Source organism: Passer montanus, unplaced genomic scaffold (genome assembly GCF_014805655.1).
Source record: "Passer montanus isolate IOZ18808 unplaced genomic scaffold, ASM1480565v1 scaffold4, whole genome shotgun sequence".
NCBI classification, from domain to species: domain Eukaryota; kingdom Metazoa; phylum Chordata; class Aves; order Passeriformes; family Passeridae; genus Passer; species Passer montanus.
In genome coordinates this window covers 8,903,019-8,923,657 of record NW_024368818.1, presented here as the reverse complement: position 1 = coordinate 8,923,657, position 20,639 = coordinate 8,903,019, and the positions used below count along the sequence as shown (strand labels likewise).

Below are 20,639 nucleotides of genomic sequence, written 5' to 3'. Positions count from 1 at the left end.
TGTTCAGCTTTTTTGCTGTAAGTTTCCAAGAATTGGCTTTTTGTATCAAATAGCATTAAAGGGATTTTAACTCTTATGTAAGTTTGCCAGTGATGGGACTTGGTTTTGAAATGCAACCTTAAATAATTTGCCTTTTAAGGGTGCTTAACATATTAAATTCAAATATGAAGTTGAAGTGGGAAAATACTGGAAACTGGGAGTTGATTTCCATGTCTCTGCTGGTTTCAGTTTGGTGTGGAGACCTTACTGCTCCAGTAGTCAGACAAGTGTCTGTAGGGTTTGGAGTAAAACGAGATATTGTTTGAGTTTCCTTGGGTTTTAAAGGCTTGTAGCTTAAGGTCATACCAATGTTGCACACTACCAGTTTCTTTCCTTCTGGTCTTCCAATTCTTGGAGGTGCAATAATGGGGTATGAAGCAAAATTTGTGACCTCAGGTTGAAATCGCTGCCATGACTTTATCATTCCCACTTAGAGATAATGTTAATGTTCTTTGAAGTTCTGCATGAATTTTGGATGAGGGGGAAGCTAAAGCAAGACAGTGTTTAATATCATTATGAAAAGTGCCATAGGGGCTCTGTGTACAGTAGCTGCTTGACTGCATAATTAGAAAAGGAAATAAAACTGATGATGACAGTATGATTACAGAGAATGTATCAGGTTTTTCTGCTTCCTTTTTTTGGTAGTATAAAAACACTGTGCCTTTGAAAAAGTGAAAAGAGCTTGTTCAGAAACACTGTAGTGAAATGTACATTTCATTGAAACATATATTTCTCATTTCTGTTTAAAGAAAAAGCAAGCAAACACACAACAAGGTTGACATTCAGTTAAAGCTTAAGCTTCGGAGCATCTGCTAATTTTAAAGTATCAGAAATTAAAAGGAGATATTCCATAGCATTGCGTTCTTATTCCTTACATATCTAGCACTTTGTTTAATATCTGTTCCTCCAGATTAGTTTATAGGAGCCTTTCAAGATGCAAATTCTTGAACAAGATAGAACTGGAGCTCTAGATTGGAAAACTGGGGTGTTTGGCCTTTGTCTAGTCAAAAAAAAAAAAAAGCCCAGACTTTGTGCCTGATCATAGGAGAATTTAAGATTTCGTAAGTTCTAGGTCTGCCTTCAGTTCTTTGCAGAAAAAGCAGAGCATGAGCCACAAGTGGCTTTGGTCTGCAAATGCAATGGCATATCTTATTTACATATTCTGTAAAACAAGGGAGGATTTGACTCATCTAAAAAGTCTAGTGGTATTAGATTTTTCACTTACCTGTGTCAGTTTTTCCAGAACAGTTTCAGGAGATCACTTAGGGTGGGGTAAAGACTTCTGTGTTTTGGTATGTGTGTCAGAGATGTTTACAGCATCAGTTTTCAGTGAAATAGTGACTTCTGTCAAAGCCTGCTGCAAATCTGCAGAGGCAGATGAAATTTCACTGGTAAGCATTCCTTTGTAAAAGACAGGTGCTGCCTTATGGTAATGACAGTAAATAATTATTTTTTTGTGTATGATTATATCAGAAAGTGAAATCTGGGTTTGTCTGAAAGCAGGATGTATTTATACCTATTAACTGAAGTTCACTGAAGAAATCACTAAATATGTCCACAGGGATTGTGTCAGGGTGCAGTTACCTACTTTTAGGTAGAATATTTCTAGACTATGAAAGAAAGAGAAACCCACACTTTTTTTAAGAATTTATCAGGACAGTAGGTTTATGTAAGTTTATACCTGTTTTGGGGTTTGTTCTGTTTTCAGAGTAATTTAATCCTGTTCAGGAAAGGAGATTTATTGCTAATGATGACTGGGTGCCAGTAAAAATAATGCATGCTTGCAGCCTTGTGCTAAGCAGCTGTGATAGTGAAAGGAAACTGCACTCCTAACAGGGACACTTTTTCCACCACATCCTTCTAATACAGCAGTTTGCACTTTCCTGTTAATGAGCATACTGTGTGAAAAGTTGAAGGTGGATCATGGTGAACATGATTCATTATCTGTAATCTAAAAATATATACACAGTAATTATATAGTCTATATCTAATCATATATGATCTTAAATTCAAAGACATCAGGTTTTTGCCTTTGAATTCAATCATGTTGAAACATGATGGTAGTTTCTTATATATAGAAGTGTTTCTTGACAGTATACTGCTGATTTTTTTGCAGTAGTTTTTACTGGATTTTGTAATTTCTGTTTAATCATTTCTCAAGGGCTTATGACAGATTTTTAAAAAATATGAAGATGTGAAGATGCATATATTCAGGGTTTGTTCCACTAAATAAATTAAAGGAAACCTGCATTTTAAAAAGTTATCTCATTATTTTATAATAGACTGTAAAGAAGCTTGTCTTTTGGTTAGTTAACCCAGGAAGTATTATGTGGTGATTAAACAGTGAAACTGTTCACAGCTAATAGCCTTATGTAGACTCTTCGCTGATTAAACTTTGGTCTAACATGTGGACTAGCTTTCATTACATATATTTTGCCAGAGAGTCAATGCACAGACATACGAGGTCTTGGTTAGCTCAGATTCCTGCACTTGCTGTAGTCTTCAGTGTTTCATACATAAAATAGAAATGTAAACAACATTAGTTCAGGTTTCTTCTCATAATCTGTCCAGTGCATTGTGTCTTATATAGTTCTGTAGTGCTAATACTTACAGTATCACTTGCATTCTGTAAGTCAAGTAATTTAAAACTTGTTTAGCTTTCCAAAATTAAAACTGATTTTTTTTTAAAAAAAAGTGTTAGGTAGAGAGTTAAAAGAAAGTTTTATTAAGAGCCCATTGTTTAAAGAGTTTTGGTTTATATGTGTGCACTGAAGTTCCTAAAAGCTACTTACTTAACTTACTTTAGTGCTGAATATAATTGATATTTGCTTTTCTGGCTAGGCAGAATATTTTAGTTCTTCTGAAACTGGCATACATTGAGTGAAAGTGGTTTATAAATACTGCTGTTTACTGCTGTGGGGGGAAAAGAACTGACACAACATTTTACACCAGTTTAGTTACCAGTGATTCAAGAGTCTGTCTGTACATGCTGTAGAGTCTTAATGGTGCTGAAGTCAGTCCAGCTATTGCATATCTACATTTGACAATACAGAAAGACTTAAAAAAATTGCAGATTTATCAAAGAAAAAGGAACTTAATTCATATTGTTTTAACCAGCAGGTGCGGTAGTGGTACTAAAACAAAATGAAAAATACTAATTTGATTTGAATGAAACTAGTTGATAAATGCAGAGTAACCAATCTGTAGTTTGGACATGATTCTGTAATAGTATTTTCATTGGATATATCTTGCTTTGACCAAAAGTTCAGCTCAGGAGTCTGTGAATATTTCTGTTTGCCTAAGACACTAAGATTTGTACACTTAAAATGAGCCCTGAGAACAGACTATTTGTGGTTTCCCCCCATACCCTTAAGATCCAGAATTGTCAGATTAATCAGAGACTGAAATCAATGGAATATTTTATTGTGGTAATCTTTAGGTTGTTTCATAACAGCAGAATTATGAAACTGTGAGTGGGATTTCCTTAGAGTAATGTATCAATACATTATAAAGAATACAATCCAGAAACATAACTTGCATCCTGATTAAACAATAAATTGTTGCACCAAGCCTTTCTTTAAAAGCCTCTTGGAACATGTTTTTTATTACTTCCAAGACTCTTTCAAATCCTACTGGTATTTTTTTTTTCACCGCTCTTTTGAATGTAATCAAAGAGGATTTTTGCCTTTGTTGAAGTGTTGCAAACTAGCACCAGGTAAAAACCTGACTATAGCCAAAAATAATGCACAATAGCTGTCTAGTTTCAAAATGGAGCTGAAGGGGACAAGTTCTTTAGCTCCCCCAATGAAAACTTTGATTCCTATTAGTAAGGACAGTCAGCTATAGTATGCTCGCATCCTATTTTTTGTTATTCTTTGTTCAGCTAAATAGTGTCTTCAAATTGGCAGATTAAAATTAGGTTTAGCTTTGAAGGGTGCAATTATAAATAGAAAAGAAACATCAAACATTCAGCTGTGTCTCCTAATCATTAAGGGTGCAATCTCTGCATGTAATTCTGCATAGGAGAGAGGTGCTGTGTTACTGCAAGCTGTCACTGCCTTGGGACTTGGGATTTTCAACTGACACAGGATCTTGGGAGAGAAATTAGCTTTTTATGCTTGAGTTGTTAAAAATGTGTTGGCCTTTTCTCTCTAGCACCAATGCCTGGTAATTGCTTCTCTCTCTTGGTCTTGTTTTTTGGGTTTTGGTTGTTTGGTTTTTTTCATGTACATCAACAGCAGTCTAAACCTTTTTCAGGAATTGTCAGGTATTGTCTGGTGTAGTACAGAAGAGGCATTTCTGCTGTTGACAGTAGAACATTTAATGTGTAGCATTTAAAGACCAGTAATTTTCTCAAAAATGTATTGCAGCAATTGCAGTTGACTGTATCCTGCAGATTGTGAAACCATACTTTAGGACAAGATCTTTTTTATTGTCTTAAGTTGCCCATGTTTTTTAACTTGTCTGCCCCTCCTCCTCCCTCAAATCCCCCTCTTCTAGAAACAAAGACTTGTTTGTTCCTGCTCTGCCTGTGAGGTCTTTGCATCCTCCGCTGTGTGGGTGCAGAGCCCCTTATTTAAATGCTTTCCATAGCCATGGAAGGTAAGGAACAGGATGCATTAGAAACTGGCAAGTCCTAGCTAACAGATAAAATGAAGCTCTTCACCTTTGAATTCGAAGTACTTGAAAAGAGCTGTGCATGTCAGGATCATTACAAATACATGAGGTGTAGAAAAAGTAAAATGTGCTATCTGAGATCACATTAATAACCATATTCTTTAGAGTGCAGATTTTTGCAGTCATGTCCTGGTAAGTAATGGGGAATTGGGAATGTAAAAAGAAAAAACTTACCAACTAAACAGGCAAGCAAAAGTACCTCAACCCCAAATTAACAACAAAAAGCTTTTAAAACCCTCTGTTTTTTCCTGTCACTTGAAACAAGAGGTGTTTCCCCCCCACTTTTCATTAAATACTGTGTTGGAAACTATAGATAATTACATTCTTCTTTGAGTTTCCCTTGAAGATAGCACATTTGTGTAATCACCAAGGTGTATGAAAATCATTGATACTGTTGTTGTGGTTTTTTCACTGGTTCTTCACTTGGATATGTTAAGTCAGTAAAATTCACTTAGCAGCATCTTCTTCTAATATCCCAACTTTTAGTTTAATTTCATGGTTAAAAAGAGTACGCTCATATAAAAACATTCCACAATCTGTTCTGATGATGGCTTAAAATCTTATCAATTTGAAATATTTTGCACTTTCATTCCTGAAATAATAAAGTGTTCAGAAACATCCTTTCAGTGATGTGATGATAATGATGATGATAATAATTTAGAAACTGGATTTTTATATTCAGCTTCCATATAGTTACCAAATCATATCATTAAGTATCCCCTAATATTTATTGATGAATTTTAAGTGTACGCCAGAGTCTCAATATCTTATGACATTCCTACTTTAGATGTGCTCTTTCTTAGAAATACTACTTTCAAAATGGACATTAGAAGACATTTTGGGGATCTAGGATGAGGGAATAAAATGAAAAACATCAGAGAAACATTATTTCTTTCTTAAAGTTAAAATTGCATAGTCAGTAGATGAGAAGAATGGAGCAAACAGTGGTCAGAGAGAACAGGAATAATACAAGCAGCTGTCAGAAAGATACACATATATAAAATAAAAAGAGCAGAATGTGGCATGAGCAGGAAATACAAAGCTGCCTGTTTGAGGAAGAGATACTTGTATGGTGCATGCAGGAAAAACAAATTCATAACGTGTTGAAGGAATGTTAGTGATACTGCACTGAAGTGTTTAACTAAGGTTAGACATTGTTAAATTTTTATGAGGTTATCTGTAACATGACTTGGCTGTGAACTGCATTGAGGTAGGACTCTGAAACCGTGATTATATAACTGGGGACTAGACTATAAAGAGAATCTTTTTAACCAAAAGATATTGACATTTTTCAGCTTTAGGTACTTAAATTCTACAAGCTTGTTTACTTTTAACTTAGATTATTTTGCTCATTTCAGGTGATTGTAATTTTTGAATTTTTCTCCCTTTTGATTTTGCACTGTAATTGACTTCTCTCTTGTTTATTAGCAGGGTTTGGATCCTAGAACTTCTGAGGAGTAGCACAGACTTTGGATAGGGTTGCAGAATTAACTAACAGCAGGAGAAGGCTGTTTTCCATTGTCCCCTACTAACTTCATTTCTGCTTATAAGGTGAAAGAGAGTAAGATAAATAGAGCAAAAGGCATGGTCCTGGTTCCAGATTTGAAAAGAGAGAAAGAAGATCTATTCCCCACTCCAGCCGTGTCTTGTCTAGCTTATCTAAAACTGCTAAATGCTTTTTGCATTGCTTTCTCTAGCTTCAACTTTGCTTCAGCTTTGATAAATGAAGGTTGATTAATTTCTGTCAGGCTTCCAGCAGATATTGCCCAGTGGAACTCCTGGTGCTTGTAGTTAAATGTTCATTGCCCACATCCTTACAGGACAGCTATTGATGGTGTTAGGTCTTTTGCTTAACAGTTTCTAGATAGTGTCTTGGGCCAGTCTTCCTGTCACTGGCCTAGAGACCACAGCTTGTGTGGCAAAGATGTTTAATTGGCTCACTCTGGTCACCTTCTGTCCTGAAGCTCAGTTCTGATGGTGAAGTGGTGCTGCATGTCTTGTAACATCAACTGCTTGATTTTAGGCTTTGATCCACAGGAATGTCATTTTCCCACTGGTGGTTTTTTCATCATGCTGCATCAGGATGAGACTTGTAGGTTGGAACTGAACTGCAGCCCTAGTTGTTTCTACTTGGTTCTGGGATCCAGTTTCTATTCCTACTTCACAGGTTCACTTACCTTAAAGGAAGTTTTATCATATTGGCAATGATATGTGTGAAGCTCTTTAACTAGTAACTGCATGAAATACTGTTTCAAATTACTGTAAGCTATGTTACAGCATTTTATGTTGGCTGGACTCATGAAGATATGACCCTTCTTCCCATTAGACTGTTGAGTCTGTGCTGGACCGCTGGATTAGTTGAAAGGGTAGACTGCAGAGTTGGATCTCTAACTGTTTTAGTATTATGTGGTAAATATATGTTGGCTTTCTTGGAACAGAACAGCACTACTGTACTTTAAATTGACCACTCAAAGGACATGGGAGACTGAAGGGCTTTCTAGTGAAAAGATGATACAGATTTTTTTGAGAGAATTCTCCTTTCTTATGGTAGTTAGAAATGTTAGTATTCTCGGAACCCTCTGTATGACGAAAACATTAATTCAAACTAATTCTACAGATGATTTTTTTCCCCACTTAATCCTGTCATCCGAAAAGAACCTCTCTCTTTTTTTTTTCTTTAGTTTCTGTAAACCATAATCCTCATTCCCAGAAAAAAAAAAAAATCCCTGCCATTCTCCCATCACTGCTTCAGCAAATGCATTCTGCAGAATCCTGTGAGTGTGAACAGATTCAGGCTGTTACAGAGATCACGATGGAGATGGGGAGCTAATTCCAAGTTGAAGCCCCTGAAAATAGTGCCCTTGAAATACAGTCAGCCTTTCCCATCCTCTCTTTCACTCTGGAAACTCTAGTGCCTCTGTTGACTTTAACTGTATTGGTGTAATGTGAGGGAGAAATCACGCCTCGTGCATCAAATAGATGCATCCCAGTTATGTATTATTTTATAAAATAAAATTGTCTTAGGTCTTATTTTTATAGGGGAAGGGAAGATGGGTTCTCATTGTGCATTATGCTTTCAAGGTTACATTTTTAGCCTCCACTCCCCAGGAAAAATGCAATGCATAATTCTGAGGGATAAAAGAAAATGAAGCACTAGCAAAATGTTTTCTGTGTTGATGTCCATATTTATGGCTGTATAATTTATCTGCCATTTCTGTACCAACTCTATTTTTGCCTATCAAGGTAGCTCTAAATGAAGTCTCTAACACTATAATAGTAATAAGGATGTGAATGCTGGTTGCATGACCTTGCACCACAACAGGTAGCCTTTAATTATTAGTTTTCAATAAAAGTGAAATGATCCATTTTGTCATTCTGTGTGTTCTCAAGTTAAATGAACCTAAGATTCCACATTAATAAAACAAGTTATTTACTATTTGTGTCTGCAGTGAGAATAGTTTATTAGAAAGAAGAGAGATTTTTCTCATTCTACTTAAAATATTTTACTACCACTTTTGAATTTTGCACCAGTTAGCACATTAAACTGTTTTTAGAAGCTTTTAGAATAAGTACGTGGTCTTAACCATGAGACTGTTGCGTTAATTTTGCACACATCAATTGCTCATGCATGAGCATACATTTCACACTCTGAATATTAATGTATGTTTTGTACTGTCATGCCTTGTAATTTTGTATATTTTTTTAATGTATACCTTTCGTGAATACCTTGCATGTATTTGTTTGAATTTACTTTTTAAGTCTTTATTGTTTTGGTTCCTTAGCCATGAATCAGCGAATCAGCCAAAGTGCTCCAGTCAAACAGCCACCTCCTCTGGCTCCTCAGAGTCCCCAGGGTGGTGTGATGGGAGGGAGTAGCTCCAATCAGCAGCAACAGATGAGACTCCAGCAACTACAGATGGAGAAAGAAAGGCTGAGACTGAAGCATCAAGAACTGCTTCGGCAGGTGAGGCCACAGGTTAGACACCTACTTCCACTATTCCTTTTGTATGTTATGTTTTGATTTTTCTAAGTTGTTTCAGTGAGTCTTAAAGGCCAGTGACTATACAAAAAGCTTTGAGATCTAAAAGGGTCTGAATTCATTCTCTTACTGATATCAGCTCAGTGGCGAAAGTATTTAATTTTTTAGACTGAAGAATTTTGCTTTCCTCCGTCATTCCTCCCTGTAAAAAAACTCTTAAAGAGCCAGCTTCACAAACTATAAAGATGACAGCGTGGACTGTTGATGTGATTGGATATTCTTCCTATATTCATTGTGTTCCAAGTCATGCAAAAAGTTATTTCCCACAACTACTTTAGTTCTCCCTTTCAAGTGGAGGAAAGTCTTCAGTTTTAGAACCTGTTGCAGTCTGTAGGATTTTGAGGTGTTTTCAAAGTTTTTATAAGATACATTGAGGAGATGCCTTGTTGAAAAATCTTACCTGTTCCATAGTGGAGTGAGCATGAAACAACTGAATAACTTGTGCTGCATTTTGAACCTGTGGTTTTCTTATGCTAAAGAATTTCAGACTTCATAATAAGGCTGCAAAATATGCCTTTCAGTGTTTTCTACTGTATGGATATGGCTGTATTATCCACTATATGGATATGGCTGTAGCAAATATTAAAGTGTAGAGCTGGACTTCGCAATCTCTGGATTGGAATTCGGGCTTGATCTCCTTTTGACTCTAAGCCTTCTGCTTCAATTGTTCAGTCTGAGTGTTTTAATAGTTACTACTATCTGTGCTAGATATTTGAGGTATTTCTTTGGGTTTTTGACACTGGCAGAAAAAGCACTAATCTATTCCTTGAGGAAAACCTTTTAAAATCTTTCCCTTTTCACTTTGGGTGATGGGTCTTGTATCAGAAGAGGATAACATCTTAATGTCTTCAAAGGCAGCTTTTCTCTTTCTTCATCGCCTGCAGTGTTCTGTCCTGGAATCTGACTTCCATTATCCCCTTTGTAGTCAAGGACTGTTTTGTAGGAATCTTCAGCATCTCTTGGTGTAAGATGGGTCATCTTTACAGCCATTACTTTTTATAGTACTCTAGGTAAGAATACATTGCAAAGGTGGCATCAGGACTTTCTCTCCGCTTAAGCACCTGGGCTTCTGCTGTTCCTGCTTTGCAATTAATCCACAAACAGACATTTTACCCTGTGCTAGCATGCTTCTAGGTAGGCCTTCTGATTGTCTTCCTGCCTCAGTTGTCCTTGAGAACCTGACTAACTTTTGAGCAGGTGACAACCGGTTCTCTTCATATTTTTCTCCTTAGTCGTTAAGCTTATCTGTCAAAGTTAAGCTTATCTGTCAAATACGCATCCTTGGTAAATCTGTGAGTTTTGTTTCACTGTGTCATGATTTTCACAGTTCTTAACTCCCTTATCCTGTCTCATCTGGCCTGTCTCGGGGGCTTGATACTACAAGATGGTGTTTATAAGATAGCCTGCATAGGTAAACCGTGCAGCTAAAGTAATTTTTATCCATCTTATTTTTACTCTTAGGCATTGCGGAATATCAATCCCAGCACAGCAAATTCTCCAAAACATCAGGTAGGCTCTTAACTGATGTTTCAGCATAATTAGAAAAATTAAAGCATTAAATTAGGCTAGCAGGGAACTTTTTGCTACATGAAAACATTCTAAATAAGAAAACAAAAAACCAAACAAAAAAACGACCTCTGCCATGCACATTTTTGAATCACTTTTCTGGTCACAGCCCTAACGTTGTTTTTAGGAGTGCTGCATTACCACAACTTCATATCAATATTTAAGAGCAAACGAGGAATTCATTGCACTTTTTTTTTACATTGAAAACAACCTTCTTATATAGCATTCTTGAGGATACTGCTGTTCCAGTCCTGATGTCATCAAGGTGTTTATTTGAAGCAAACTATCTAAGGTAGTAGTTGGTGACTTCTAAGTACTGTTCATATGAATGTTATCAGTTTGTTAAAGAAGGTATGATCTTAGAGAAGGATATCTGTTATCAGTTAATGAAAAGTCACTTGAAATAGTTATGATTTTTAAGCATGCATAGTATAACAGTATAAGAATTACTTAATAGATTAGCCTAGCAAAATAATTACTATGCAGATATAATTTTTCCATTTCGATGTTTAACTGCTTCTTGCACACATACATTTTTTGTATAGGAAACAACAGTTATGAAAAGCTCAGACCAAAATAAAATTGTTCAAAATGTGAAGCATAATAAACAGCTTAATGAGGTCTTCTTTCAGTTGCTAAAGAAGTTGAACATAGAATGAATCTCTAGAAGGGTGGATTTTTTGATATATTCAGAGAACTTCATGTTTGCTATTGTTAACAGTGTTTTAGTCTACTGGTTCTTAACGCAATATTTATATTAGCTTGTACTGTACTTTGCTTTTAAGAAAAACCTCTGTATACACTAGGCAAGAAAAACAGAATGAAAGAAAGTGTCCTCTGTTTGGAAGCCATGAGTATTGATGTACTGTTGCATTCTGAAGAGTACCACAAACCTTGTATGTTACTAGTTCTGAGATATGGGAACCTCAGACCTTAGTGCTGACACTCTGGAAAAAATACTTTCTTGTTTGGCAATACCAGAGCAGCTCTTAAACAGAAGCATTTTAATTGAGATGTAGTAATTTGATTCATTAACAAAGCATTAACCACATGATGATCTTATCAATATTAGATCCTATTCTGGAGGAGAAAAAAAAGTCCTCAAGAATAATGGGTATACAAGAGAATAAACAAAGGAGAACTACTCCACAGTAGTGGAGTAAAACACCTTATCTTCTGGCATAATTAGGTCATTCGTAGGGGATGTTTTTCTTACAGAATGCCAAAAGTGTATTCTGTGTTTTCTTCTATGCCTGAAGCCCTGTCATTGTTCACTCTTACACTAACTACTTCCTGTTGCCATCTCAAAAAAAAAAAAAACTACAGGAAATGGAGAAGTTTGTTATCAGTTTCATACTGAACTCTGTAAGATGAGGTTTTTGAAACTTCTTGAAATTAAGGCTTTAAATCCTAAAAAACAGCGAAAACTCGGGCTATACTGATAATTCATTAAATGTATATGTAGTGGTCACTTTGCTCTGTTTGGAGTGGAAACTGATGAAAGGATTCATACAAAAATCAGGATTCCATTTATATTTTAACTTGCTTCCTACCATACCTCCTGCCTGGCATCAGTTTTATTAGTCTGCACTTGCTAATGAGTCAAGGTGTGTGTGTGTGCGAGTGATTTGTCGGGTAGAAGAAGGGGCAGTGATGTCACCTTTAAAGTTCTATAATACTAGACTATTTGTGTCACACCATCTAATTGTACTTTTTGTGTTTCCATATCACCTCAGTAATGTAATGAATACCCACAGGTGGAAAAAAGTGCTTAAAGAACTGCTTCTGGGTTCTGGTTCTCTGAATGCTTCTTGAGGCCTTGTACTGTAGAGGCAAAGGTAGTCTGTCTTCTCTGCTGATGCTGCTATTGAAGTCCCAGTCTGTATATCTGATCAGATCACAGCTGACCTAGTGAATCTGGAAAATGTATAGAAAGAATTAAAAATTCTTTGTTCAACCTTTTTCTTTCAGACAGGTCTTTCATTCTTTTTGAATAAAATTAATGAAGTTTGGAAGAATTACCTGCTTCCCTGATGATAAAACAGTGCTTGGTGGCAGAGTAATTGCTTCTCTTGCTAGATTTTAGATATTCTTTTAAGGAATAATAAAAATTAAATCTTCATATGTTCAGTGCTCTTAATTCTGGAATGGCTAAGTCTGTTTTAGAGAGGGACTGCCAAGGTCTTTCGTTTGTAAAGAAATTATGTAACACTGGCATTCTTGAAGCTTACATCTAATGAAATCTCTTGTATAGATGGATTAAAAACATCTGAGAAATGTTCCTTAACTTCTGACTGGATCTCTGAACTTTTCATGTCACACAGTCACTAGGTTAGAAGGAACTGGTGGAGGTCATCTAGCCCAACATCCTGATCCTTCTTGACATTTTTCCCCATGTAGCCTGGATACAGTACCATGGTTGTATTGCTATCTGTAGTCAGGTTTTTTTTGGTACTGAGTAACCATAGTGTTCCTGCCAGGTTTTGGTCTCTCTGCCATGCTACTGCAGTATCCTGTGGTGACACTAACATTCCAAGTGTTGCATATGGAAGCCTTAGCACCTTCTGGAAAGCAAATAATTGCTCAGCTTCATTTTTATAGAAAACACTGTAAGAAACTCTTCTTGTTTGAATGAGGTTGTATTTTACTGACATTCTAAAAATGTCAAAGGTACCTGTAGCAAAAATTACAACTTTCAGACTTAGTGTGTATCAGCAAGAACTACATCCAGGAAATTTAAAAATACCAAGCATCTGTTCAGTTACTTGTGCTTATCATCGTCAGTTATTTGTGAAACCTTAAAAATGTCTGTCTTAGTGAAGAGATTGCATGACTTAACTCTTATTCCATCCCCACTAGCTCTCTTTCCATTTTCCTGTGGTTAGCATCTGATTGTCAGGAATTTCTAATATAAAGCAGATGTCAATCAAGTTTTGTATATGTCACAAAATTGAACAGATGTTAAGTAACAGATTTCTTCCCTTACAGTGTGCTGTGGAAAGAAATAGAGGCAAATAATGTCGAGGTACTGATGGCATTATTCTTGGATGTTGTGCAGACTATTTTCTTGTGCTGAGAATGGAAGATTTCTTATTTATTTGCTGCTAATATTAGAGTATTTGCTAGTAAGATCAGCATACTACAAATTGATAAGTTCCTCTGTATATGCTTGCTCATTTTGTATCTGCTGCTTGTTTCTAGCTTGTTTCTAAGCTTTACAGATCAAAATAATTGTATTGCTTGCTCATGTGTGTAGATCTTTATGGATAAATACCTTGTTTAAAAGTCTGTCTAGTAAATCAGAACTGCATTCACTGGCTGTGCTGGTTGTGACTGAAGCAGTGAATGATCCATTTCCTGCTTAGTTCTCACAAATGGCCCAACTCATCATTGCTGAGTTCATTTGTCTTCCATCAGTCCCTGTTTCTTTTGTATATGTGCTATAACTTTCTGGCCCTCACAAAAATGCAAGCACTTAATCTGAAGAAGCAACTGGTGCTGTAAGACTGCCCATAAGTGTTGTGGTCTTCTCTTTCCCCTAAAACTTCCTTGCCATCCCAGGAAAGCCTGTGGATCATTTGAAAGTCAAGTGATGGTTGGGGGCAGAAATATTACAATTGGCACTTCTAAAGTAAATTTGCAAAATCAATTTTCAGGATATATCAAGTAAAATTGAGTAGCATATCATAGGTTTAATACAATAAGAATATAAGGGAGTTGTACAAGTCATCTGCCTTTCCTCAAAGGCCAGTGAAGATAAAAATGCTCTTAAAAGGGTAGTTTTATAAATTTGAACATGGTGTGAATGACCTATAACTTAATGTAAAACTTAATCTGTCTGGAATTTTGAAAAAAAAATTGCATGAGGTCAGCCAGATAAATTGCACAGTGCTGACCTTATTTTTTAAATTATTTAAGGAAATTACAGATAATTTTGGTCTCTGTGTAATAACTAAAATTCAGCTTTTGTGCTGGCAATAGGAATACTAAGCTTTTCTTTTCCCAGAGCTACTTAAAACAACGAGTATGACATACATTAAAAATAGGATGAGATCAATTCATAAAAATCTAAGCCAGGATTTTATCATACTTTTATTTTTGCCTCCAGACTTTAAATACTTCTAATAAAGCGCATATTTTAAAGCATGAATTAAAAGCTTTGAGTTCACATTGCTCTGTTTTGGAGCTGGAAGAGACTTGGACACTCATTTTTTTGAGTATAGAAAGCCTACAACTTTTTTTTATTGCAAAACAGGTTTATAAGGAAGTAGAAATGCAGACTGTTCTTCAAGCAACACAACTTCCGCTTCCATTTTTTATACCTTTTAGGAAAAATAGTCTTAACATACTCTTTAGGCCTTTAGGAAACTCTGCTTATCTTACAAAATGATTAAAAATTGCCCTGTATTTGTTTCTCAATAGCTTGTCTTTTTTGGTAATTCCTTTCCCTTTCAGACTCCCAGAATGACACAAATTTATTACTTACATGAGTAATAACATTCTTTTGAGGGGAAAGTGCTTCTGACTCCTGTAAAAGTAGCAGTAATGCTACTTATAAATAGTTAAAAATAGTTGCAGTTTTCCATTTTTTAGCGATGTTGTTAAAACAAAGATAAAAGTAGTACGAATTTTAAAAATACTAGTTTCACTACGTAGTACATGCCAAAGAATAGGCAAAGTTCAGTTCTCTCTCCTGGTTTAATACATCCCTATAATGGGCCTTTAAAGAAATTAGATTTTTTGTTTTAGCTGGCTAGTGTTTTGAGCTACATTTATTTTTACCATACTATTTAAGTTCATGTATTGATGAAACTTCAACCTCTCCCACACTGAGGATTTAGAAAAATACAAAGGTAACTTCCCTGTTTTCCTGAATTTTTTATTCCTTTGTATTGACTTTTTTTCTTACAGTAGCAGAAGAAAAGTTGTGGGTTTTTGTTTTTTCCTTTCCTGGTGTCAGTAGCTCTTGAAAAGGGGATGTCTAGGTTTCTTATCTTCCTCACAACTACTGAATCATGAGGCAGTTCCAATTGGAAAGGCCACACAAAGAATATAAAATGTCACTCTAGTTCATATACAGAATTGACTCCATGTAGATTTTGCTTTGTTACCACTCTTTGTGGCACTGGTGTGTGATTAAGCTGCTTCTGCAATCTGCTGGCACTTTTGGCTCCTCCTCTTCATCCAAATCAGGGACTGCAGCCCAAGGAAATAAAGATGTAAAGTACAGATCAAGCCAGGAGGGAAGGGGAAAAGGACACAGCACATGAGTGAGCACTTCTTGAGCTATCTCTGGGATAGCTGGTCTAAGACGTTCTGCCTTCAGATCAGTGTTTGGGAAATTCCAGGAAAGAAGGCTTCTTTCTTTCTTTTTCACAAATGGATGAGTCTACCTGTATATCAGGTAATTGGTGGCTGATACAAGGTTGCAAACTTAGCTGTGATGTAAGATGTCATTATGTAGGTTTTACATTTGGTTTTATTACATAAGCAAATGAAAGTCATGGATAAGCCTTTAGAAATTGTTAAAATATGTTTAATGTCTTGTGATCTGAAAATGGGGATGGGGTATTATTACTGTTTGTTAGAACAGTAATAAGTGGTGATGAGCAGAGGGCTGGGTTTACTTGAAACAGTAATTGGGTGTGATGAACACAAAAACAGCGGTATGCTTGTACACTTTCTGGAGAGATCTAATCAGCTGTAGTGAGAAAATTTTCTAGTGCAAGACCTAAAATTTAAAAGGAATATGTAGAATAGTAATCCACAGGAATGGGAGTGAAGCATATGCAGATTAGAAAAGAAAACCTGTCAGTAGGGAAGCTTGAATACACAGCCTGCTGGAAATAAAATAACCTTAGATTTCTTCACTTGGAAAAAGAATTGGGGCAAGTTAGTTTTATATAATAAAAGACTACAGTATAGTAGTCCTTAAGCTTATTATTGAAAATGGATGAAGACCTCTCATTTTACAAGTGAGAAATATTAAGTATTGTCGAGACTGACAGGATTGGTTTTTCCTGAGATTATCTTCCCAGACACAGCCCAGTAGTCACATACTACCAGTAATGGTGACAGGATAGTCAATAGATTTATCAGTCTCTGCAATAACAAAGCTCAGTCTTGGTGGGACATTGATGATATTTGAATAGAGTTGCTTGAAGAAAATTATTGTATTTTTACATGTGCAACTCATGGATTACTTGTTTAAAAAGGGGAGAGGGGTCACTGGAAATTACATCAAATGTTGCTTATTTCCATCCGCCCTTAATATAATGCATTTTATGTTAACACTCTCATTAATTAGTAATTACAAGCTTAATGGATGGTTTGATTCAAGGTGGTGAACATTCAGATGTGTAAAAATCTATATGTAATTTAGGTTTGTAACTTCAGAAGTGCAGTGTCTTGGCCTTACTAAGAAATTACTCAGAATCTGAGGAGCTTTGAAATTTACTTAGGGAACTAATCACTGATTTGATCAGTTAGAAATTTCAAATGCCTGCCTCAAACAGGAAGCATGAATGGAAACTTTTAGGGAAAGATTTGAAAGTTTGTTGACTGAAACAAGAAAGGTACAAAGGAAGCCAGGAACTAAATCAGAACTTAAAAGAAATGGGGATAAAATGCTATTTAGCAGAGCTAAACAGGTTATATTAGGGGTCAGATAGTATTAACAATTCTTGTTTTGGTTTAAGTATAGACTTAGCACAAAGATACTGAAGTGAACTAGAAAATATTTGGGTAAGCATAGAGATATTTATATCCATAAACACATTTACAGTGCACTCTCTGTAATGGTGGTCGTGGCTGCTGGAACTTGCATTTTCATTGAAGCCAGTACAGATTCTTGCTTTGTCCTTAGAAACTTGAGTTTAATTTCATTTAACTCTTGTAACTGGAAGCAGAAAAAACATCAATTATGTATAATGTCATGTGTTTATGTATCCAAAAAGTGCTCAAATGCCTGACATGATCTCTTTCTCCCTCTCCTGCTGTTCTAGGAATTGGCTCTCCGTAGCCAGCTTCCAACAATGGAACAAGACGGTGGATCTCAAAACCCCGTGTCATCTCCTGGAATGTCTCAGGAACTGAGAACAATGACTACAAATAGTTCTGATCCCTTTCTTAACAGGTTTGTAGGAATAGCTACTAGAGGAAAGAAATTTGATTTAAAATTCTGTTTGGTACATGTAATAGTTTATTTTGAACATCTGTCTGTGCCAAGAGCCACAGCTGTAAATGAATCTTTCCTTAAATGGCAAGTCTAGTAAAAGCTGAAGATTAAAAGCTGTCTCCTGTGGGAGGAAGTAGTCTGTTCAGACTTGTAGGAAGGTTTTTATTCAAAGTCATAACATGTTTGCCTCTGCATAATCTGTTGACTAACAGTCATTTCAAATTACTGACTGAATTTGTGAATAGCTCACTGTGAGATCAAATGAACTGTGAGGCACATTTAGGATTACAGCTTGAGGTTCATTTTAAGGTTTCTCCATTCACCCCTCCCTTACACTTCAGGTATTTAGCAGTATTTTTACTCTGCTAATGTTAGGTCTACAAATATTGGCATGTTTCATTTTAAATGCTGTATTATTTTGAAGTGGGCATTTTCATTCAAGACTTAGAATCTTAAAATATAGACTAGTCTTTCATAAAACTTTTTCCTAAATCCCTCTGACTTGAAGTGTTTATTTTGTTGGAAATACTGTTCAAATTTCAGCTTGCAAATGCTTCCTACCAAACATTACAACTTTAGAGACTCTGCTGCAGCTTGAGATAAGCGACATCTGTATTCTGGGTAATCCCTTTGGGAAGATTTATCCCCTACACAGACAATTATGATTAGAAAACTTGATTTTTTTTGGAGGGAGTATCCTACATGGAATTCATCCTGTACGGTGTTCTTGTGTGAGCCTCAACTGTGCTGGCTTTGTCCTATGAAATAAAAGAGACAAGATAATTTAAACCTGGCTTGCTCTTATATGGGAAACCTCTGTAGATAGGTGATGGTATCACTGTGGTATAGTAACATTCTGGCTTGAACTGCTGGAAGGCTGTTGCCATCATACATCATACAGGTCCTCACATGCTCAAAACCTGTCTTCTGACCTGAAGGAAATGCATCTTTAGGTTTCAAATCGCCCGGGCAGTGGACTGATGTGGTTTATACATTGTGAATCTACACACATAAAATATAAAGTGATGGATCTTTGCCATTAACTAGAAACAGAGAAAAAAGCTAGAAAGGGCAAATTTACATTCTGTAATTTTATGGCAGTTTGATATTTACTGCAAAGTGCAAAAAGATACTGCTTGCCTGGTTGCATATGTTTGGGTTTGTTTTTTTTTTTAATGTAGCCCTTACCCCATACAAAATATTGAAAATCTGTATTTGACTTGAGTTCAGATTATCTTCATTTGCATTTTGGCCTGAAAATGTGTCTCCTTCTAGGCTGGTGTATGTGTGGCACCGCACTTAATTCTGCCATATGGGTGTGGGAGAGGGATTTTTAAGAAAGGACATCTGTGAATATGCATTGCTGTCTCAGAAAGCAGTCCAATAGTTTTGACTTAACGGTCTTGTTGATACTCTTTATGTTAAAGTTCAGACTTCGAGAAATGCTCTTTTCAATCTTTATAGGGTGTATATAAAGTTCCTGGTGAGACAGTACTGAATTAGGCCACAGAGTTATATATTCAGAGTTTAGGTTGCTGCCAATATAATAGAAGCATTAAAAAATCTCAGAAAATTACTACATTGGAGCAATTTGAGACAATGCTCAGTAGTGGTTTAAAATGCATAATCAAATCTGCCTCCTGTCTTCAGTACTTACTGTCATTATGGTATATTTGATTTTTTTAAATGGGATATTCATTAGTGCAGACTTCATTAGACTATTTCACCTTTTGATTTGCCACACTTGTTTATATATTTTTTGTCGGTTAGATTTATATTGGTAGTGATGGTAGTTCTCTGTTTAACTCCTAAATTGGTATTTCTTCTTTTGTATACACATATTTTAACAATGATTACTTGAAGAAGAATCCACTCTATTTTGGGTAATGCTGTTTAGTTGCATGTAGTAATTTTGGGTGGTGTGACTGCTAAATGAACAAATCCTTGTTGAAGAAAGAGGAAATGTGTATTAAGGGGTGATTTGAAGAGAAGTGCTGTACATTCCATGTGTGAGAGCAACAGCCAAAAAGCCCTCTCCACTGGAGTGATTAAGTTCAGCATAGTCTTAAGTTCTGTTTTTAGTATTTTGTCCCATAAACTAACCCAGATTTTTATTCACAGAAGTTCTAAATTGTTTAAATTTAATTACTAAGATTCTATCAAATGTGTGGTGATTCTCTTCTTAAATCAGTCTAAAAAAGATAAATATTTATGATTTATCTACAAGGAAATGTTAGGTTCCTTTCTTGTGTGGCAAAGGTGTCCTCATGTAATCAAATATATATATTTGTATACATGGCTGAAGGCATTCTGCTGGCATCTGATGTTGAATAGCTGTTCATAATTGTTTTGGTTTTTCGTACTTGACAAAAAGGCAAATACTATATACTTCACAAGTACATAATGAGAAGGATTAGTATGTCTTCAAATGATAATTTGAACAGCAAATCATGTTCATATTCATTGAGGATGCCAGATGGAAAATCAGTAAGGATTGTCAGTGATTCTTAGGATACATAACCTGAAGAAATGCAGATTTTGAAAATATTTTCTGAGGACTGAATACTAGAGGATGCAGGGGGGAGGGAGGTAGTGGTGGCCTTCAACAACTGCTCATGCAGGCCACAGCTCCAGCACAGGCTTCCCGTGGGGTCACAGCCTCCTTGAGGCACCCCCTGCTCTGTCATGGATCCTCCACAGGCCCAGGTGGGTCTGTGCTCTCCCTGGCATCTCCACGGGCTGCAGGGGCACAGCTGCCTCACTGTGGTCTGTGCACCACGGGCTGCAGGGGAATTTCTGCTCTGGTGCCTGGAGCACCTCCTGCCCCTCCTGCTGCACTGACCTTGGGGTCTGCAGGCTGTTCCTCTCACATATTCTCATTCCTCTCTCCCGTCTGCTGTTCAGCATTTTTCCCCTCTTCTTAAATATGTTATGACAAAGGTGCCACTATTGTCACTGATGGGCTCAGCTTTGAGCACTTTGGAGACAGCTGGAAGCAGCTGGCTGACATGGGGTCAGCTCCTCCTGCTATGTCACACAGTGATCCCTGCAGACCCCTGCTACCAAAACCATGCTATATACAGTGCCCTACTTCCCCTCCCCTTCCCACATTTTCCACTGTGGCTCTCTTGGTCTTGCTTG

At 36.4% G+C, this 20,639-nt stretch overlaps 1 protein-coding gene across 4 annotated transcripts in view; it reads left to right on the top strand.

Annotated features, from left to right (window-relative positions):
- Positions 1-20,639, top strand: part of YAP1 (Yes1 associated transcriptional regulator) — a 96,029-nt gene that overhangs the window by 62,541 nt on the left and 12,849 nt on the right. Inside the window, exons 5-7 of one of the 4 annotated variants that reach the window (XM_039718385.1) lie at positions 8,499-8,692; positions 10,217-10,264; positions 17,326-17,456. In XM_039718385.1, coding sequence (XP_039574319.1) covers positions 8,499-8,692; positions 10,217-10,264; positions 17,326-17,456 — 373 coding nt within the window. The remainder of the gene's footprint in view (positions 1-8,498; positions 8,693-10,216; positions 10,265-17,325; positions 17,457-20,639) is intronic. The other 3 variants (XM_039718386.1, XM_039718387.1, XM_039718388.1) reach the window with 3 other exon arrangements.